This window comes from Pinus tabuliformis, chromosome 1_1, assembly GCF_031772625.1.
Source record: "Pinus tabuliformis cultivar Carrire ecotype Pingquan chromosome 1_1, CPIR1, whole genome shotgun sequence".
In the NCBI taxonomy this organism is placed as follows: domain Eukaryota; kingdom Viridiplantae; phylum Streptophyta; class Pinopsida; order Pinales; family Pinaceae; genus Pinus; species Pinus tabuliformis.
Genome location: NC_142297.1, coordinates 676278518 through 676302466, shown reverse-complemented (window position 1 = coordinate 676302466; position 23949 = coordinate 676278518). Strand labels below are relative to the sequence as shown.

Below are 23949 nucleotides of genomic sequence, written 5' to 3'. Positions count from 1 at the left end.
ATGGTATCTTCATATATATATGTGTGTGTGTGTGTGTGTATGTATATATATAACCAACTTTAAGTCATCTTTTGAAGCGTTTGAAGACATTGATCCTAGATACTAGACATAGAAATATTCACACCAAATAATTACATAGACAACGAATAATGTCACCATCTTTCTTGTGCCACCAAGGACAAGTTAATGGGGAGGTTTATCATCAAAACCAAGCAACCGAAATAAGTCTGGTCACCACTAATCCCTTGCTCCAACAATAACATAAAAAAATTCAAATTATCCACGTCTTTTGAACTTTTCTTTAGGAAAGTTGGAAAGCAAAGAGTCATCTGCAAAGTGATATTACCAACCTAACTTTCTTAGAGTCATTTGCAAAGTGCTTATTAATTACCTTATCTCCTTGTGAATTACCTATAACCTGTCTTTTGTAATTTTAATAAGAAAACCCAAGACATCTACATCAAAAGTCTAAGAAATCATGTTAGATGACATTCTGGCTTAATCAATTAATATAATATAATTGAATGTGAAAACACTGCATTAACAAAAACAAATACATATGCATTATAAAAAGAACGTGTACCATAAAAACAAATTGTAGATTGATTCTCAATCCAAAGAGGATATTAGTAATGAAGGATCAATCTACCCTTAAAAAAAAATGCATGAATTAAGAGTTCAACCATACTTTATTAGTCATGAAGGATCAATCTACCCTAAAAATAAATAAATAAAATGCATGAATTAAGAGTTCAACAATACTTTCCCAATATTTTAGGATGAGTAGGTGGCTTGGCTTAATTTAGGAGTGTAGGAAGGTCACACAAAAGTCAAGATGTCTGCAAATTGATCCTTAAACCAAATTTTAAGAGCAAATTTATCCTTTAACAAAATTTTAAGAAAATGGTTACCAACTTTGGAATTCCATGAATATTCATAATTATCAAATTTACCAAAGTTAGAAAAATGGTTATCAACTTTGGAATTGCTTGAATATACATCAACGTCGAATTCCGTTTGCATTGTGTGTTAAACTTTAATATTGTGGTTAGAAATAGTAGGTGTGGCTTTGTTTAACATCATATTCTTAGGGTGTGGCACCGAAACTTTGATATCTCGGCAACTATTAAGGGCTTGTGGCAAAGCAAAGCTCCTCAATGTTTATAAGTTTCAGGTAAGCATTTAGTATGGATTTTGGGTAACTTATATGATGAGGTGGCATGTTGGTTAAGAAATTATCTTTGTTTTTTCATGGATTATGAATGATTAACTATTAGTAATTAAATTATAATTATAATTAGTGATTTTATATTAATTTAATTGTTTCATAAATTTTATTTAACTTCTCATTATTATTTTTATTGATATATTTGAGAAAAATAAAATAAAAAATTGATTATTTTTATTTTTATTATTTTAAATTTTCATTTTTCTATTTTTTTTTAGGAATTTAATTATTCACTCAATAAGCAAGATCTTAGTTTTAAATGTGAAGTCATTAGTTAAGGTACAAAACCACTACTTACTAACTATAGGTATGCCCTACAAGCATGTATTCCTTGTGATGTAATTCAACATATTAAAACCTTTGGATTTAAGTAGATCCACCTTAACCAAAATGATATCAATTTCTTTGCCTTTTGTATTGATATGGCAATTGATCTTCTTGGCAATATACCTACACACAACAACAAACATGAAGCATGTTCACCTTTCTCTTGAGTGGAGTACAAATTCTTCAAGGGTGGGTTACTCATAATAAGTGTTTTAAGTCATGATATATAGATGAAGATTATTAAATCTTGGGAAGAGAAGGTCCTCCCAAGGAATAAAGCAAAGAAATGGAGTTGATAACTTTTTTCCTTTGTAGTACATGTATGACCATGTAGAAGGACACTTAGGTGGCCATGCACTTTAGTGAAGATAATGAAGCTTCAACACTTGGCATGAATAGATGGAGTTGAGGCATGTGGTTTCATTTAGTTTGGTATATGCTTGGTTAATATTGCCTAAATTAAGCTTGTTTAGCTTGTGCTTGACTTTGGAAATTGTTAAAGCCAACTCAAGTGGAATACCATAAGGTATCATGCATTCAATCTGGATAAGAACTATTTCACCCAAAGAGGAAGTACATTTAGTTGGTGACCTTACCTTACTATTTTTTTGCGTTATCTCACCATGTAACATACAACCACCTTAGTGTCTGTTTGAAAGCAATTACTTGTAAATCAATAGGTGGTAGAAATATATGTTATTCCAAATATTAGGTGATGCATTACTTGTAAATTAATGAGCAATAGATGATATCTCTTATTTTGAAGATACAGCCACTCCACTTGGAGATTCAATGGTCATGAAACTCTACTTTTCTCAGACTACTATTTCATTCACTCATCAAACTCTCATTGAATAGGAAAAAAAGGGAATGGTGACTTGGATGGACGTGTTATTTCATCCATTGCACCGAGTGAGATCTAACTTGCAATATTTCAATCATAATATTTTTGCAATATTTTTAAGTCTATCTATAGAAGAAGAGAATAATGTAGCAAATACTACTCAATATGCAGTTGACAACTTTATCTGCATCAGTCACCCCCCTTCCATTGTTGAGCAACCTACATGTTTTAATCATTGCACTACCCTCAAAGCTCCTTGCAACCAACAAACACCATCAACCTTCAATCCAAGGAGTAAGTCATTGTTATTGAATAAAAAAAATAGTTTGATGACAAGGGAGTTCCACTCTATTGTCCTTGTTCAAAATTTGCAAGTAACACACATAATGATTACAAGTAGCACGAAACAAGAAAACAACTAGTGGAAGAAGCTAGCCTTGGGAACAATAAAGTTTACCAACTTTCCAACTCTCTCGGTATGTCACCAATGATAAGGGAGAGTAAGGACATATATTCACAATATTTATTGTAAGAGTTATAATTCTAGTAAATCATGGAAGTGTTGGAGCATTGAATAACCCAACATTTAGTTTATTTCGTTAAACCTTAGGGAAGGGTAATTGACAGGAAAACAAACATTAGAGGAAGCTAGCATTGAGAGGAATAAGTTTAGTGGCCTTCCAACCACCTTGATATGTCCCATCGATAAAGGAGAGTGAGAATGTGTATTCTTTATATTTATTGTAAGAGTTATGGTTATAGTAATTCATTAAAGTGTTGGATCATTGAAATTGATTGGAGCATTGAATAACCAAACACGCAATGCATTCCTTTAAAACTTAAGGAAGAAGAATAATAAAACATCTTATATAATAACTCGCAAACTTTTAGTATGCTAAAAGTTGCATAAAAAATTAGCTTCTCTAGATTTGATATATTTCTTGAATGAAAATTTAAGGAATGCGATAATTTACAAATTAAAAAGTTAACATATTTAAAAACACATAAAAACATTTTTTGAACATATTTAAAAATGCATAAGAACATATTTTGATTAGATTGGTTGACATAGTTGTCATGGTTCGATACATGTCCATGCACTTTAACATGTAACAACCTATCCTTCCTATCATGTTGGTTTCCACCGTTCATGTTGGTTTACTTATTTTCCATGTGTACTTATTGCCTGATTAATGTTGACCATGCATTCCTTGGGACACACTATTATTTACTCTCCTATTAGATTCAAAAGAGGGTTGTGGTATGGTTGAAAATATTACTCTTTTCTTATATTGATTGTAGTTTGGCACATGCAATTCTCCATTAGAGAAAGCCTAAATCATGACTATTAATTTTATTTGTAGGATCTATGTGTTTGTAGCATTATGATGATGCAGTATTTTTGAGTAATGTGCACAGTTTACACAGAGTAACCCATAGACATAATTCAATTTAAGATGACAATTATTATACAAGGTCATTACTATCTTAGGCAATGTGATTGTCTCCCATCAATAGTCCCGATGCTTGTTAATAATATGTTATTATTTATGAATATCAATCTTAGATTTTCTAATTTTTGAAAATTTTGCAAAGCTGACATTTTAGAGTGACATTTTATAATTTGAGAGGTAACCAAATAATTAACATGTAGACATGATTGGACAAAAAGTAGCATCACTCAAACAAAAGACATATTCCTACTATAAATAAGAACTCATAATAATCTGGAAACTCTAAAGATTCAATTTCTCTACATTTCAACGCTAGATATAAGGGTTAATAGGGTAGTGCAACAACTCTCAACACATGCAAACATCTTGTGTTGTGGTTTCAAGCAAACACCTTGGTGGCTTCACTTAAGCCATAATGTACACAATGATTTTCTTTAATGGACGTTCATTATATTAGTTACCTCATGCACATGATGTCTCAACTTATATAAATGCTCCATTTGTTATCGTTTCATCATCATTAAGCAAACAATCAATATTTGACTTTAATCAATATGAATTATTTTTTAAATATTAATTTTCAATAAAAAAAATAGGCACCAATAATCACTAATCAATTCCTAATAAAAAATAACCTTTAACAATCTCCTTCCAGACACTTCATCTAGAATAATGATTTCAAAATTTACTCAATAAAAATTCCAACAAATAACAAAACTTCAAACTTTCACTTAATTATTAATTATAAAGTTCATCACATCATTCTCCCATAAATGAAGTCTAATTGAATAACAACTTTCTTCTTGTTTAATTAAGAATTTTAATTTTAGATTAGTCTAAATTTGATTTGACAAGGTCCTAGTTTTTATAACAAGAAACCATGAAAAAATAGCTACAAGGACTTATGATACTTATGGTATGAGTTAACTATTGCAACAATCCTAACAAGAAACCATGAAAAAAAGGCTACAAGCACTTATCATTCTTATGGTAGGAGTTAACTATTGCAACAATCCTACCAATGTTGTAGTTGGCAGATGGCTCCCTTTTTAATGATTTTAATTAATAACGCTCTACTCCATTGAGCCTTGACTTCCGAAAAACAGGTAAGAAGTTTTAAAACAAGACCATATCAATGCATAAAGTAGTTACAAAGTGGTTGGCACCGTTGGAATTAGTTGAGCATACCTAGATAGCAAGCTGTCTATATATCATGTGTTCATTTCATATAGTTATGTCAATTCCCTACGCGGATAGATATAATAAGTGTGGTTTTATATCACATGCTCAACGCTTATACTCAACTACCTAGTGGATGTGGGACCTTGAGATTTAAGAAAACATGAAATTCTACTCCCTACTTATAAGTTTGATTATTTATTTATTTATTATTATTATTATTTATTTATTTTTTAAGTGGAACAATCATTGTTTTTGTCGGAATTTGGATTAGGGTTTTAAGGGAAATTGTGATTTTTTAATGAATTTTTGAATGTATAAATTATTATAATGTTTTGGAAATTTATGGAAATGTGTTGGAGCACTCTAACATTAAATAGTTAAACTATTTCAATAAAATTTATTATAAGTTAGTTGTCAAGTTGAGAATAGTTATTATTAATTATTATTCAATATGCAAGTTGATTTATTATTTTTATTTAAGAAAAATAATATTATTCAAAACAATTTATTTATAGGTTGCAAAATCTCACTCTTACTAAATATTTATACATCTTGAATTATTATCCAGTTTTTTCATCTCCAAATAAAATTAACTTTTAACCAATAAAAGAAAAATAAAAAATAATAATTTTAAATAAATATATTTTAAATGGTTAGAAGATCCTAATTCTATTAAATTGGTGCATAATTGGTTTTCCCACTTATCTGATGTAATAATAATGGTAACATTTTTTGGAATTTTTTTGTTTTATTTTAGTTTAAAAAAAAGCACTTTTTAAATTACTAATTTTTTAATAGGTTAAAAAAGATTAAAATATTTTTTTTTAAATATTTGCTACCTTATTACACGGTTTTTGAAATCTTTAGTATAATATTTAAGAATGATGTGGATTTCATTATTTTTATTTTAAATGTAATTTAAGGAATAAGAAAAAATAATTTTAAAATAAAAATAAAATTGAAAAATCATGGATTAAATATTTATATTAAATGTATAATATTATAATTTGTTTTATAATATTGATATTAAATGTATAATATTATAATTTTTTTAAAATATTGATAAATTTTTTTAAAAATATTTATTATTTCATTACATTTTTCATGAAGTTCTTGAAAAGAAATTTAAAAAAAAGTGTGGATTTCATTATTATCATTTATATTTTAAATAATATTTATACTAAATGTATAATATTATAATTTGTTTTAAAATATTGATAGAAATTTTTAAAATATTTTTTATTTCATTACATTTTTCATGAAGTTCTTGAAAAAAATCTTAAAAAATAGTGTGGATTTTATTATTATCATTTATATATAATTTAAAATAGAAGAGAAAATAATTTAAAATAAAAATAAAATACAAAATTGTATAATTTAAAAATGGATAGAAGTTTTTGAAATAATATTTAAAAAATGTGGATTTAATTATTATCATTTATATAATTTAAGTAAAACGAGAAAATAATTTAAAATTAAAAATAAAATATAAAATTATATATATTTGTGTTTTTTTATTTTTTAGGTTAAGTATTTTGATCAATATTTTATTATTTAAACCAAATAATTAAAATTATAAAATATTAATTAATATTTTATTATTTAAATAAAAGAATTAAAATCACTTTAAGACTTTGTTACACCCCCCATATTACAGATGGCATGGAGATCATTAGAGTCCATCATCAACCTTGGACTTTGTGTTAAATGGAATTTTTAAGCCCAAGAATTGAAGGGTGTTTTTAAACCTAGAACTGAAAGGAGCATTGAAAGGTGCTTCTTTGTAATTGTGTTAATTAATAAGTTTTGATTACGTTAAAATTAAAAATTCTCTTTCGTCATTTTATTGTGCTTAAAGTTAAATGGGGCTTTTATGGTTTCCTTTAGAAGTTTTGGACGGATATTTAGTCTTTTTTTTTTTTGGGAAAAGCAATTATATATTTTTTTTTTCTTCCTTTTTTTTTTTTCCGAAAGTGGCAAAACCTATCAAACTCAAGTGTCAAACTAACAGTGAGGACAACCATCTCTCGCTGCTATCCGCGAATGTCGGTTTGACTCATCACTGATGGTTGGTAAGGGAGCAGGCTGGTTGGTAAGGGAGCAGGCTTTCACTCCTGCCAGATGCCTCTGGGTCTTGGGCCGTTAACCTGTTTCCTTAAGTCGGAGGAAGACAAGTTCTTAGCCAAGCAGAGGTACTTTTAGAAAATCAATTATAACTAATTTGGTATGTTTATTTATTTATTTATGGATATTTAGCTATTTTCCTACAAATATGTTGGTTAGATTATTTCATTTAATGTATTTAATATGGAAAAGTAAGTATAACGAATTTTGTATTTTATGAATATTTAATTTGATAATTAGCTATTTTCTTCCAAAGATGTTAGCTAGATTATTTTAGTTATTGTATTAAGATTGGTTAAAAATAAATTAATATTGTTAGATAGGTAGTTATTTTTCTAAAAATACAAAATTTAGCTAAATTATTTCATTTATTAAGTTATTTTTTTTTTATAAAAAAAATAATATTTTTTTTGGACATTTTTATTTTATTTTTAATTTATATATTGAATTTCTTGATTCACATTAAATGAGCATTTCAAACTCTTCTCCCTTCATAAGTTGGTTTTTTTGAGTAGGAAAATAAGTTTATTGTGAACTAACTTTAGTTGAAGTTAAGGTTTTTATCTTTCCTTAACCACTAAAATAATTGAGTTTGATTATTGTAAAAACATATATATTGTTAATAATTATGAGTCATGAAACAAGCGTATGTTGAATGTTCAATTGAATAAAATCAATTAACTCGGGCGTAAGTAGGGAGCCTAGCCCTTTAGAGTTCACATTGTATGGAAACCTCTGGTATAACCAAAATGTAACATTGTTGCTTAGTCCCTTATCTTGAGTAGGGTTGTTGTTGCACCATATTCTTGTAATTGATACATATTTTGTGGGTAGCATAAATCCTTCTAGCATTTATTCTAATTTTATACTTTACCAAGTTGGCTTAGATACGAGCCTCTAAATTGTGCGGCAAAACTTTCCTCATTCTTGTTTTATGTAAATTTGTGTTGTGAAAGAACACATTACCTTGAATTGTTAAGTTTTGACTACACAATAAGTTTCTAGAAACTTTTTGTATCTAATTTCAAAGAAACTAACAATTTTATTAAACACTACCTAAACATATAAAACTTTTTTATAAACTAACAATACATTAATATGTAGTAATGTTTCTCTATGCATCATAAAGCAATTGAAGTGGGGTCTTGTTGGATGTGGTGTACCTACCCTAATTCTTATGGTATTGTGGAGTGGCACTATGCACTATAATTAATGAGCCTACTATTGAGTCTTCATCCCTTCAACACATTTGTGGAAAATTCATTACTATGAAGAAAGGCCAAGATATTACATTCATTGACCTATGAGAGAGAGGAAAAATTCTTAATACAACATGTGCATATCCCTTTAATGCAACTATTGAATGACATTTTTATTTTACTTTTGCAATGACAAATTTAGAAAAAGAGGAGCAACCTAGAAGTGATAGCTAAGACATCATTGATCTTAACATCAAGCCAATCAATGATGACCTAAGGTTTACAGAGGGCGATAAGGATGATTCCCCCCTAATGTATGTGTCATCCCCCAATATAATGTAAATAATTTTCAAGACGTGTTAACTTTCCATCTGTTTTTTACAAGAGAGTTAAAAAGTGGGTAAACTCAACCTTACCAACAAGTTGTCTTTTGTTGGGTTAGTGCAATGATATTCTACCCTAATACACTTTAAAATTATAATAACTGAGATCTTCCCAAAATCAACTAAAACTCCCTAGAGTAAAGTTACATGGTCACAATTCCCATCTATCATGTGGAACTATAACTTTTGGAAAATTTCTTGTTGGATTTGAAAAATAATTTTAATATAAAAATAGTCAAGTTTGTGCACTTTTTAACTTAGTTCTTTTTTATGTCATAGTCTAGCTGTTTTAAGTTTTAGAGGTTTTCTGGGCATTTTTCTAGTTAAATTTGTCCAAAATCTAGTAGACATTTGTTAGAATCACAAGTTTGATCTATGAACTTTGCACAATCTGAGTACCAGGAAGGTCTTTTTAGGTCGTTAAATCCATCTATACATTCACAAACAAATTTTAAATAATAAGAAAACACAATCTAACCGAAAATGGCTTCACCAAATTCCAGTCAAAACTCCAAAACATGGAATAGTTAGAAAATGCCCTAGATAGTAATATTTTTGTTATCTTATTAGGTGGTTCTTTTTGAACATTCCCATTAAATAATGTATGGTTTGTTCAATTATTATTATCATTATTATTTTATATATATATATATATATATATATATATAAAATAATAATAATAATAATAATAATAATAATAATAATAACATTTTGTGAAAAAAATTCCTAGACACATCTTTGTATCTACGGTTGGTATTTAATGCAAATTTATTGGTGTTGAATACAACACATGATTTGATTAAGACATTGAGTGAGATACATAACAAATACAAATGGTATTTAATGCAAATTTGTTGGTGTTCAATATAACACATGACTTTATAAAAACATTGAATAAGATGCATAACAAAAACAACCCATACGAAGAATCAACCTTAAAACCTTTTACATAAAAATACTTAACAATTCAAACTTATTATATACCTACATTATATATTTAATAGTCAAAACAAACATTTAAAAAAACACAATAATTTGATTTTTTTTAAAAATATAATCTAACAAATTTAAACATTTCCATTTTAATAATGTTTAATTAGTTGTAAAAATATTTGGTTTTCAATTTTAATAAATTATTCTTATCAATATAATTAAATTGCTTGATACTTTCAGATATGAACTGTGTACTCTCCACCAATCTTTAGGACTATAAAGTAGATATTGTCCCTAAAGATGGGTGGAGTGTCCACTCTAAACATCGGATAGAAAAAACCTCTACAGAGTTCATATTCAAATGTCTCGACCAATAAGAATAATGAGTGAAGTGTCCAATTGAAACATAGGATAGAGAAAAAACCTCTACATAGTTCATATTCGAAAGTCTCAAGCAATAAGAATAATGGGTGGAGTGTCCACTTAAACATTAAAATAAAGAAAATACCTACAAAATTTATATCCTAAAGTCTAAAATAAGTGTGAAAATCTCCACTTTGAAATATAATTAAATATTTAATTAATAAAAAAATACACTTATTTTAATTTCATTTTTATTAATTATTATGAAATTATGTTAGGAAGATTCCTACTTTATATATCTCTATATATAAAACAAAACTACCAATGACATTTTGATATTAGCATATATACACTGTTTACTAAATATGACATCATGTTGACAAATGGTAAGTTGAAATTAGGACACATCACATCACATTGCAAAGTAATGTCACACATCAAAATTTATGAATATACAAATTCAAAACAATCACCTAATAATAATATCCAACATTCATTTTATTTTATGTGAGTCACACATCAATTTTTTTTTTTCAGCATGAGTCACACATCAAAATTTATGAATATACAAATTCAAAACAATCACCTAATAATAATATCCAACGTTCATTTTATTTTATGTGACTTTTTAATATCATTTTATTTATTTATTATGATGGAACTTTTTTTTTCTTTTTCCTTGTGACCTGTTAATTTTTTTTCTCATTTTTTTTCTTTTTTCTTTTTTTTAAGGTGGCAAAACCTATCAAATTCAGATGTCAAACCAACAGAGAGGACAGCCATCTCTGGCTGCTATCCGCGAATGTTGGCTGCTATCCACGAATGTCGGTTTGACTCATCACTGTTATCAAGGAAAACCACGCCACCTGTAATAACCCGCTGGTGGTCCATAAGGGAGCAGGCTTTCGCTCCTGCCAGATGCCTCTAAGTCTTGAGTCGTTAACCTGTTTCCTTACCTCCGAAGAAGACAACCTCTTACCCAAACAGAAACAGCATACTCCAAGCTAATTCTTTCTCATATTTATTTATTTATTTATATATAATTAATTATAATCATCTTGAAAATCATTATTAATTTTCTTATAAATACCGCTCCTTCTCCCAATTTTCCACGTGGCTACATTTTCTACAGAGCCAACTACCCAACTCTTCCCAGACCAGCCGGAAAGCACCGAAGATTCGAATCTACCACTACTCGATCCTGTCGCTCCAGGCTGTCGTGGCAGGTCGAGCGACCCAGGTTCGAAACGTACACTCCCAAAACGCGTTTCTGGTTTTTGACCGCCGGTAAGCGAGGGTTTCGTCACCGTTTGCACGCAAGACACGACATATAAGGAAAGCTCTTTGAAAATATCGTTGGTCGGAGAGCACGGCACCTCCAACGCTCACTCCACTTCTGTCAATTAATTCGCATCGACACCTCCGCTGCTCGGAGAGCTCCAAATCGACATAAAAATCTCTACATTGGCCTCCAAATATCCTAAATGCAGAGGGTTTTATCACCATATAAGTGCTAAATCGTTCAAATTCGCTCTTCCAGGCGTTTCTGAGCTTAATTTTTAAGCATATAGGGCATTAACAGACCTCGAATTGATACCTTCAAGCTAATGGCGCAGCTGATGCAAAATCCACTTTCGATTCACAAATCCCCGCTCCAGGTTCGAATCCCGGCGCTTTCCTCCGTTAAAAGCCTTCAATGGCGGCCACCAAAGCCCAGGCAAAAGCTACGGATTAATAAGATCTCCGCAGTACTGGAAACCGGTAAATCTCCAGTGATTTCAGAGCCAGAGATCGCAAATAACAATAACGGTTTTTCTAATGGCGTTATGGTCAAGAAAAGTGCCGCAATGGCGCCATCGGTTATAGAGGTGGACAGCGTAACGGAGGCTGACTTGAAGGAAAACGGGTTTCGAAGTACGAAAAGGACGAAGCTGGTGTGCACGATTGGGCCCGTTTCCTGTAGTTTCGAACAGCTTGAAGCTCTGGCCATGGAAGGGATGAATGTGGCGAGGATTAATATGTGCTACGGTACCAGGGATTGGCATCACAATGTTATCAGGAATGTGAGGAAATTGAACGAAGAGAAGGGTTATGCAGTGGCTGTTATGATGGATACAGAGGGGGCTGAGATTCATATGGGGGATCTTGAAGGCGCTGCATCAGTTAAAGCCGAGGTATTTACTAGTTACTTTCCTTAGCAAACCTCTCGTTCTTCTGTAATGGCGGATCTTTCATTTACTATTAGCCGATCAAAATATGTTTCCATATTATTATGAAAAGAACAGCCATAAGAAAAGAGCCCGAAGACCAGATGGTTAGAGACCTTACAAGCCTATCCTTTGCACCAGAGATTTCATGGCTGTTGAATTTACTATTAGCCGATCAAAATATGTTTCCATATTATTATGAAAAGAACAGCCATAAGAAAAGAGCCCGAAGACCAGATGGTTAGAGACCTTACAAGCCTATCCTTTGCACCAGAGATTTCATGGCTGTTGATTCAGTGTATCTCTTGGCCAGAGAAGGGAAGTCTGAGAAGCTGATACAAATTATGGGGTTGGTGAGCTGAGATGCGTTTACCGTTCCTGGTGGAACGGTGAATTCAGCGTGTAAAGATCATCTTCTAAAATTACCCCGAAGCCCTTGAATTCCTTGAATTGGAGGAAATGTTTCAGAGTTAGAGACCGATCAGAGGGCAATATGCCAAATTCCATTGTTAGTTCTTGCCAATTCTTCGGAGTTCTTGTCAAGTTAAATCAAACCCCTCTAACCAATCCTATTAGACTTAATCCCATCAAAGTAGTGTACAGATCATCTTCTAAAATTACCCCGAAGCCCTTGAATTCCTTGAATTGGAGGAAATGTTTCAGAGTTAGAGACCGATCAGAGGGCAATATGCCAAATTCCATTGTTAGTTCTTGCCAATTCTTCCGAGTTCTTGTCAAGCTAAATCAAACCCCTCTCTAACCAATCCTATTAGACTTAATCCCATCACAGTAGTGTACAGATCATCTTCTAAAATTACCCCGAAGCCCTTGAATTCCTTGAATTGGAGGAAATGTTTCAGAGTTAGAGACCGATCAGAGGGCCAAATTCCATTGTTAGTTCTTGTCAATTCTTCCGAGTTCTTGTCAAGCTAAATGAAACCCCTCTCTAACCAATCCTATTAGACTTAATCCCGTCAAAGTAGTGTACAGATCATCTTCTAAAATTACCCCGAAGCCCTTGAATTCCTTGAATTGGAGGAAATGTTTCAGAGTTAGAGACCGATCAGAGGGCAATATGCCAAATTCCATTGTTGGTTCTTGCCAATTCTTCCGAGTTCTGGTCAAGCTAATTCAAACCCCTCTCTAACCAATCCTATTAGACTTAATCCCATCAAAGTAGTGTACACAAGTTTTGTGCGACGCTTTCTCCAATTCTTTCCTATCTCAAGTTTCATATTCCAAAGGAAACTTTGGAGCGACAATGATGACAATGATGTTCATGATCTTTAAGGGCACCCCTAACTTCTATATAATAACCTTTAAGTTATTTTTTTTGGCATGTGGTTCACAAGCATTCTGGTTAGTGAGTGATCGCTACGTCCACGGAAAAATTTGGGCGATAGCTAGGCTAAATCGCTCCTCGGCTTACTGCAAGCCCCGACTCCAAGGGCTTCAGGTGGATTCGACCCTGTGACCTCCCGATGGCGAGGCACGGTTTTTGATCAACTGAGCTAACCCTTGGGGCTATAATAACCTCTAAGTTATATACAATAATTGATTAAATGTAATTTTGGGTCATAATAAATATTTAGTTTAGATTTTAGATTTTTGTGATTCATATTGATAATAAATTTGTCTTTCGAATTAGTCATAATTAGTCATATTGTAGAGGTGGACGTTTTGAACAAATTAATGTGGTTTATCCTCAAGACAAATGGTGAAAAAATTAATCTTCACAAAAGTTTAGATAGCAGAGAAGCATCCTTGCTTGGACTTAGCTATTATAAACTAGCCATTAAGTAAAAGTTGCTAAGAATTAGTTAAGGAGATATAATATTAAATTATTTAGGAAATTGGTATTATAACTCAAATTTGCATTTAGTCAGTTAGCTCAGGAAATAAGTTTGTTTTTAGGATTAATCACATTGTAGAGATTTGGTTGATGTTTCGAACCAACTAATGTGGTTCATTCTAAGGACAAATAATGAAAAAATCATTCTTCACAAATGTTTAAATAGCAGAGAAGCATTCTTGCCCGTAATTAGTCGTTAGGAAAAGGTTGTTAAGAATTAGTTAACGAGATATAATATTAAATTATTTAGGAAATGGGTATTATAACTCAAAATTGCATTTAGTCAATTAGCCTAGGAAATAAGTTTGTTGTTCCGATTTATCCCCAGGACAAATGGTGAAAAAATCATTCTTCACAAATGTTTAACTCGTAGAGAAGCATCCTTGCCCAGAATTAGCGGTTAGGAAAAGGTTGTTAAGAATTAGTTAAGGAGATATAATATTAAATTATTTGTGAAGAACGATTTTTTTCATCATTTGTCCAAAAAATGAACCATATTGGTTGATTCGAAACATCAATCAAATCTCTACAAATCTCTACAATGTGATTAAATCGAAAAGTAAACTTATTTCCTAAACTAATTGACTAAATACAATTTTAAATTATAATACCCATTTCCTAAACTCATTCCCAAATAAGCAATACATAATTCCCTCAGGAGATAACATTGTTCTCTACACTTCGATCTTAATCTAACTCCCCTCATCTTAATCTAACTCCCCTTGACTTTTAATACATAACTTTGTTTTTACACTTCATATCAAGAAAGTCTAACTCCCCTTGACTTTAGGAAAGGGTACATATTTCTAAAGGACCTAGCACCTCTAAACTTAGATATTCACACTTAAACGAAATAAATCTAAAGTTAGATATTTTCACTGAAACGAAATAAAAATGAAGAAAGCTAAAAAATAAATTAACATAGTAAATATAAACCTAGCTATTTTCAATGAAACGAAATAAAAAAGAAGAAAGCTAAAAATAAATAAACATAGTAAATATAGCTTACATGATATTAAACTTCCCTACACATGGAAGATTTTTAAAAAAGAAGAAAGCTAAAAAATAAATAAACATAGTAAATATAAACCTAGATATTCTCACTGAAACGAAATAAAAAAAAGAAAGCTAAAAATAATTAATAATAGTAAATATACCTTACATGATGTTAAACTTCCCTACACATAGTAAATATACCTCACATGAAACGAATAAAAAAGAAGAAAGCTAAAAATAAATAATAATAGTAAATATACCTTACATGATGTTAAACTTCCCTACACATAGTAAATATACCTCACATGAAACGAAATAAAAAAGAAGAAAGCTAAAAATAAATAATAATAGTAAATATACCTTACATGATGTTAAACTTCCCTACACATAGTAAATATACCTCACATGATATTAAACTTCCCTACACATGGAAGATCTTTGTATCTTCCTATGTAGTCTTTAAAGATACCATTCACCCATATTTTGTGGAAAAAGATTCATTACCGCAATAATAATAAAGTGTATATCCATCTATCTCCCCATTTAAAAACACCATTCACCTATATTGAGTAGAAAAGATTCACAACTAATAAAAATACCCATATTGAGTAGAAAAAGATTCACAACTAATAAAAATACCCAAATAACAAGGATTCACTACCCAATAATAATAAAGTGTATATCCATCTATCTCCCCATTTAAAGACACCATTCACACCATTCAAGGATTCACTACCCAATAATAATAAAGTGTATATCCATCTATCTCCCCATTTAAAGACACCATTCACACCATTCACCCATATTGAGTAGAAAACGATTCACAACTAATAAAAATAACCAAATAACAGTGTGTCTCCTTCTCCCATGCATTTTTGAGTACATTTTTTTAAGTACAAATTAATAAAAAAGTTTAGTCATTAACATTGATGGCCATATTAGTCATTAACAATGGTGATAGGTTTAGTCATTAACACTCATGGCCATATTATTCATTAACATGGATGGTCATATTAGTCATTAACACTCATGGCCATATTATTCATTAACATGGATGGTCATATTAGTCATTAACACTATGGTCATATCTTAATGGCAGTGTAAAAACTTTAAAACAATCCATGCATCATTACCTTCTTAAGAGCTGCATGGAAGAAACAATCCATGCATCATTACCTTTCTTAAGAGCTGCATGGAAGAGCATCACGAAGAATATAATGAAGAATCATCCATTTAATTTGTTATAAACTTTGTCAAAGTCCATTTTTAAGCAATTAGCAAAAAATACCCACTTTGGCCCAACTATTTTGCATATGCAACACACTTCTACATTGTATATATAATATAGTTGCCTTTGATAAATTATCTTTGCTCTGGCCTAACTATTCTACATTATAAACATTGTATATATATAATATACTTGCCTTTGATAAATTATCTTTGCTCTAGCCTAACTATCTTGAATGCAATTGGTTTGGTTTGATGTGCAAATGCCTTAGTTATCTTAGAGTACTATGTATAATATAGTTGCCTTTAATAAATTATGTAGCCTAACTATCTTGAATGCAATTGGTTTGGTTTTAAGTGCAAATGCCTTAGTTATCTTATAGTACCCTATTGGGATGTAATTATTAGCATTAATTTTTCCAATTTGTATATTTATTAAATTTAAGATTTTGGTATTATAAATTTGGTTATTTTTATATAAATGTTTTATATGATTATTAATATAAATATGTAGTGTGTTAGATATTTAAAAAAGAAGAAGAATGAGTTGTTAAATAATTATTATGATTTAGTTTGAACAGTTCAGTGTTTTGAGTTTCATATGAGTAGTTTCAAATTCGATTTCTTAAGTTTAATAAAACTTAATTATTAAGTGATGGGTAGTTTCAAATTCGATTTCTTAAGTTTGATAAAACTTAATTATTAAGTGATGGGTAGGGATTTAATATTGAATATTTATTAAATATTTTTAGTAATGGTTAGAAATAGAGAGTTGAGATTTATTTTAAAGGTAGTTAAATTTAATTTTAAAAAAGTCATGTTTATATTTTATATTTATATTTAAGTTTTTACTTAATTTTTATTTATGGTATTGATTTTTTGTTGTTTATTGTTATTTTATTATATTTTTTTAGTTATATGTTTTTTTTTTGAAATCTATAGAGCTTGAGTGGGTTTAATGGTTAAATGTTTCCACACAGAAGGAGTAGAATATGCATGCCTTCGTAGATTTAGCAGTCAAATCACAAACAAGAGAGCCTCATACACCAATGTGGAGGTAGGCCCTTTGTCTCACAAACCAAAAAATCTCATATACCAATGTGGAGAGTGCCTCATACACCAATATGATGTCTCCCTTGATCGTGACTTTAAAATCAAATAATAATAATAAATACTTTATATATAAATAAATTTGATTTATATGAATCTACATAAATATATATGTTTTTCTTTTCAATTTAATTATTTTACATATTTTTGGTGTTACTGAGTAAATCCAGTTAGGTCTTTTCAATTTAATTATTTTACATATTTTTGTTGTTACTGAGTAAATCCAATTATGACAATTACCTAGGGGAAGAATTTTCCAATTCAATCACCCGTTCCGTTAACTTGCTTAAGACATATAATGAAGCTATTAAGTCATATATGCATAAATCAATAATCATAACATATCTTGAGCATAAGATGAAATCGAAGTTAGGTGGGTCATCATTGTTGTAATGGTGGACGCATTGTGGACCTACATTCATTATCTTAGGGTTTTCAAGAAGTTTCGCTGTCTCAAAAAAACACAGCACGGAACTACGAGTACGTAACATTTTGATATTAAAATTTGTTGAGTTGTGGTTTAATGGCAATTCTTATTTCAGACCTTATAGCATTTTAAATGTGGTCTGACATGGCAGCTCGATACCCAGAGCATATTGATTTCCGTTTTGCAATGACAGTGGCATGGCGCCGTGTTATATCTGGGTATCGAGCGGCCATGTCAGGCAAGGTTTGAAATAGGAATCGCCGTGGTTCAACCATGAATTGATGGGACATTTTTCATCATTGGAATAATTAAAATATTTTATATTTTAAATTTTTATTATATTTTTTTTAGTAATTTTTGTTTATTTGTTAAATTGTTTGTGACTTTTAACTTGGTTTGAGAAATTGTAGTATATTTAAAAAGTTTATATACTTTTTATTTTGTACATTTTTGACAATACAATCAATATACCCCTTTTTCCATGCTGAAAAAGTAGTCAAAATCATTAAAGATTTTATTAAGATTTTTTTTCACGCTGAAAAAATTGTCAAAATCATTAAAGATTTTATTAAGATTTTATTTACTGATTATATTTTAGATTTTTTAAGTGTCATTTTCCCTAACATCAAATACAACTATTCGTGAAATTTGTCAAAATCATTTAAGATTTTATTTAGTCTAAATTACTAATTAGATTTTTTAAGGTCATTTCCATAACATCCAATACAACTATGTGTGAAATCTAATCATAAGTTCCTTCCATCACGAAGCCCATCCTCAATTAATTGTGCCATTAAAACTTAACTATTTTTAAAATTTTTAAATAAAATAAAATTTAGATTTGAATTTAGACCATTATAATATATATAACTAAAATAAAATATTATGAATTAAATTCATTTATACATTTAAATATAAATAAAATTTACAATTGGCCGACTTGTAATTAAAAAACAAAACTTACGATGTTAGTACGACTTTACATCACATGCCGAATTGATATATTCAATTACATCACCGACGTGTGGAAAGTGTGATGTGGGAAATCTGGGCGACTATCATGGCTCCAGTCACACTGAGGCTACCGGCCTCCATTTTTCCACGTGGCTTGCTTTTTCCACAAAAGCCAACCAGCGTAGCATTTCCCAATTTAATAAAATTCTGGACCAACGAAAATGGGTTTGAATTCCGATCTACCACCACCACCATTCGATCCCGTTACTGGAAGTTGTCGTGGCACAATGAGCGACTCATCTTCGAAACATCGTTACACCAGCAAAATGCGTTTCACGCTATTTAGGCCGCCAAGAATGCGAGGGTTTATCACGTTTCGCAAGGAAGACTACTAAAGAAAACTACGAAAGACAGCTGAGGCCCTTTGAAAATAGCGTTGGTCGGAGAGCACGGTAGCACCCCTGCTCTCTGCGTCTGTAAATTCACTCGCATCGACATCTGCGCTGTTCGCAGAGCTTCCGATCGACATGAAAATCTCTGTATTTGTCCCTCGGTGCCCGAAATGCCGTGGGTTTTATTGCTCTTATAAGTGCTAAATCGGTCAAATTCTACTGTTTGAGCCATTTCGAGCTAAATTTGCAAGCACATCTGCCATTCGTGGATTGCAAATTCACGTCTTTAATCCAATGGCACAGCTGCTGCAAAACTCGTTTTTGGTCAACAAATCCCCGCTCCAGGTTCAGATCCCCGCAATTTCCCCTGTCAAAACCCTTCAATGGCGGCCACCAAGGCCGAGTCAAAAGCTACGCAATAATAAGATTTTTGCGGTGCTGGAAATGGGCAAATCTCCGGCTTCCGACCCAGAGATTGTGAATACAAATGATAATAATAACGGTTCTAACGGCGTTATTGTTAAGAACATCTCCGCAATGCCACCACCCGTTATTGAGGTGGACAGTGTAACGGAGGCTGACTTGAAGGAAAATGGTTTTCGAAGTACCAGAAGGACGAAGCTGGTGTGTACTATTGGGCCTTCTTCATGTGGTTTCGAGCAGCTTGAAGCGCTGGCCATGGGAGGGATGAATGTTGGGAGGATTAATCTGTGCCACGGTACCCGGGATTGGCATCGTAATGTTATCAGGAACATAAGGAAGTTGAACGAAGAGAAGGGTTATGCGGTGGCTATTATGATGGATACCGAGGGAAGTGAGATTCATATGGGGGATTTTGAAGGTGCCGCATCAGTTAAAGCCGAGGTATTTACTCATTACTGTCCTTAACAAGCCCCACCTTGTGTATATACTCTCCCTGTTCTTTCCTTCTTTGTCTTAACAACAACAAAAACAAGAAATGTTTATTTATTAAATACATACACTACCTTGATCAAAATATGCACTGGGAATTTCTTTGTAGTCCCCACTAGTTAAGCATCCCTGAGCCTAGATAGCTAGATAGAATACAAGCTCAAATACACGAATTAAAACTGATTGCATGAAAATTAGGGCAGGTCCAGCTGATCTTCATAAACTGTCAAGTTAGCAGGAATCAGAATTCAGTACTGTATCAGTTAGAGGGTCATCTTTACCTTTGGTGGTAGCCCGGAGCAAGAGAAGTAAATTTTCATTCTCAGGGCCACCAGAGGAGGCTAGCTGTGGCACGTTTTCACGCACCCATGACCAACATGGCTAGTTTGGTGCCTAGGTTGACTTTCAGAGCGAGAAAGATTAAATAGAGTAAGCAAGGGAGTTAGCAGGGGGCTTCCTGCACATGGTGCAAGGTGCAATGCCCCAAACTACAGTAGTTGGCGTGGGTGCACCATCTTCTTCTACAACTTGTAGACTAGTACCTGGATCTATAAATGGGGGTTTCCCCAGATTAGCGAGACATCATGCCATATCAAGTCTTTCTCTGCTGAATTTTCTTAAACAGAAATTTATACTTTCTTTTCAACATGAAAAAGAGGATTTCAATTCAATAATCTGCCATGCTGCATTGATTTCAATGAACCAATGAAATCTAACTATTAACAAGGTGGCTTTCCTGGGCAATGGGGGAGGGGAGAAGTTGACTGCAAAAACTGTATACCCAATCCCAAGCAGTTTTAACCAATTCTTGAACCAAAGAGATGCTTGACTCGACAATTTTCTCTTTGCCACTTGATGGGCAGTTTGACTGAGCCACTAATAGATATTCGAGAGGCTGCCTTAGAGCCAGGCTGCCAAGTGTCAGCAGCCGGGCAAAGAAGGTTTTTTTCAGTGCCGTGACAGGTTTTCGGATGGACTTTAGCTTGTAAGGCCTGATTTTCTGTTTTGACCTGAACCTTAGTTTTTTTTATTTGCCATATCTAATATGTTATACTCAACAACCTATATATATTTGCTGGCTCGTATTCTGTATCTGTAATATAAATTACCGCAGTATATATATATTACCAAACGACGCCTTCTCTTTATTTGTTTTTGACAAATTGTTTTATCTATCATTGATGCATAAGTGTTAAAGATATTATTGAATGAATACTTTAACTTTATTATGTTCTTTTGGGAGAAGTCATTAAACCCTTTTGACTGAATACAGTATGTAATTTGTTACACGATATCAGCATTACAAGTAAAAGGCCTTCCTTCTCAAACTTGCCTTTAACACAGTGAAGGGTTGCCTTGCCCAGAACAGACCAACTTGTTTGTGGACCCCGAACTATTGTCTTGTTAGGAGGACACTCTTTCTCCAACCCATAACCTATATATAATCGTAGTGCATGGAACTTACTTGCCACAAAAGCGTGATGGAGTTGTTAATGTGAAAGTCACCTAGCACTTACACATGGTCTCTTCCACAAAACATGACATTAGCATGTGGATTGATCCATGTTAACTGCGCACCTACATTATCATAAGAAGAAGTGTTGTCCCATTAACACAACCCACACTTAAAAAGACTTTGTCAACTGTCTTATCGCCTGGGTCATCATTGCTGCAAGCACTGCAACTTGCTTTTAGGTCACATTCCTGTGGACAAGTACATTGTCTAAGTTATTGAAGGTTAAAGCCATATTAGTGGTCACATGTCATAGAATGAATTGGTTTTGTTGAGTAAGCCACTGTAACTTCTGATATTGCTGCTGAATATGATGATATATTGATTTCTATTTTCTTTTCTGAATCTATTCTGTTAAATTCATTACTAGACTACAATCATCATTGCTGCAAGCACTGCAACTTGTCTCTAGAGTCTAGACCACATTCATGTGGACAGGTGAATTGTGTAAGTTATGGAACGTTAAAGCCAGAATAGTGAACACGTGTCAGAATGAAATTGGTTGTGTTGAGTAAGTTATTATAAATTCTGATGTTGCTGATGAATATGATGATATATTGATTTCTATTTTCTTTAGTGAATCTATTCTGTTAAATTCATTATATACTACTAAACTACAATGATCATTGCTGCAAGCACTGCAACTTACCTCCAGAGCAGATTCCTGTGGACAGGTGAATTGTCTAAGTTATGGAAGGTTAAAGCGAGAATAGTGAACACATGTCATAGAATGAAATTGGTTTTGTTGAGTAAGTTACTATAAGTTTGATATTGCTGATTGATATGATGATATATTGATTTCTATTTTCTTTTGTGAATCTATTCTGGTAAATTCATTATATACCACTAGACTACAATAGGATTTCTGAAAACTAAAACAAACTATTAAACACTATGCTCTAGCTCATCTTTTGGGGATACTCGTTCAGTGGCTTTGTATCTTGCACCATCAATGTCAATATTTTGATCCATTACACTTTTAGTGTCTGTCTGAGGTTTTTGTGGACTAGCTCTGGGATATGATTCTTTTGTGCTCATTGTTGTCTCTATGATCCCACTCTTATTATACCAGTTGTTTGTGCTCATTGTTGTGGTTCTATGATCCTACTCTTACTATACCAGTTGTTGGTAATATATGTCATGGATTGAGTACATCTCCAGCTGAGTATGCCTTTGGGAATGTCTAAACTGTGCCTATGTTGGCATGAACAATATATTGACAATATGGAGAAACAATCAGTGTCAGTCTTTTCTTTTCCAATATATTGGACCACAACATAGAAAAACAGAAGTTCTATTGCATGCTTTTGAATAAGAATTTGGTGTAAAGCATTAATCAAAAACTTGAGAAATGTTTCTCACTTGTCTTGGAAATATTTGATCTATTGTCTTGGTATTCCCTAGCAGAGCATGAAAAAGGAAGGAAAGTATGGAGGAGGATGATTACTATAGCCATTGCCAACATGTTATTTAAAGGTTTTGCTTCAAAGTTTGAGTAAACTTGTTGTCTTGTTCTCCATATGTTCAAAGGGTCCCTCGTGTTAACCCTTGCTTGCCTAAATGCAAGATATTTACAGAATTCAAATCTTTTGTAAACATTCACTAGTTTCTGTTACGGCCTGTGAAGATGGGATCATATCTAAGAGTTGCCCTTTGTGAAAGGTGAAAATTTCATTCACAAATACTCCTCATGAAGCCCTTTGTGCACTATTTCTAAGATACCATCCCTATATATTCATTATGGTTACCATATCATTTCAACTCCCAATGTCTGATGTCTTTATTACATGTTTTATGGATTGAGTGGGTCATGACTCATGAGGTTCATGTTGACATGATTTAGACTCTAGACCTTGCCCGCCGAACAAAAGCATACAGCAATCAAGATGAGAAAAACAAAATATCAAGTTTTTTCCTTTTCAGTTGTATGTTAAAGATGTTCCACAGTCAAATGCAACTTCTATGATATGTGTCTGATAAGAATTTCACTTCCAGGATAATTATGATAATAGAGCACTACTCTTTTCAGTTTTTACTAGAAGTTGCAATTTCATTTTAGAATGATAACTTTGTTTACTTATGGTATTTGAAATGACGTTTATCTGTTCAGGACGGTGAAGTTTGGACTTTCAGTGTTCGTGCTTTCAATGGGTCTCTTCCACCTCACACAATCCAAGTCAATTACGATGGCTTTGCAGAAGGTTAGCTCCTTTTCCAATCTCTGTAGTTTGAATTAGCTTCTTGAAATATGCCTATTCTTGATAACTAGCACCTTCTGCTCATAACTAGCGAGACATGGATTCTTTCTATAAATGGGTGCTG

General features: G+C 32.0%; 1 protein-coding gene across 3 annotated transcripts in view; it reads left to right on the top strand.

Moving 5' to 3' along the window:
* The window catches only part of LOC149215219 (pyruvate kinase isozyme A, chloroplastic-like), a 124216-nt gene that overhangs the window by 92064 nt on the left and 8203 nt on the right, over window positions 1-23949 (top strand). The window contains exons 1-2 of one of the 3 annotated variants that reach the window (XM_089392566.1): window positions 11387-12211; window positions 23738-23828. In XM_089392566.1, coding sequence (XP_089248692.1) covers window positions 11645-12211; window positions 23738-23828 — 658 coding nt within the window. In that variant the 5' untranslated portion in view covers window positions 11387-11644. Of the gene's footprint in view, window positions 1-11386; window positions 12212-19126; window positions 20067-23737; window positions 23829-23949 lie in introns of those variants that run through there. The other 2 variants (XM_089392565.1, XM_089392564.1) reach the window with 2 other exon arrangements.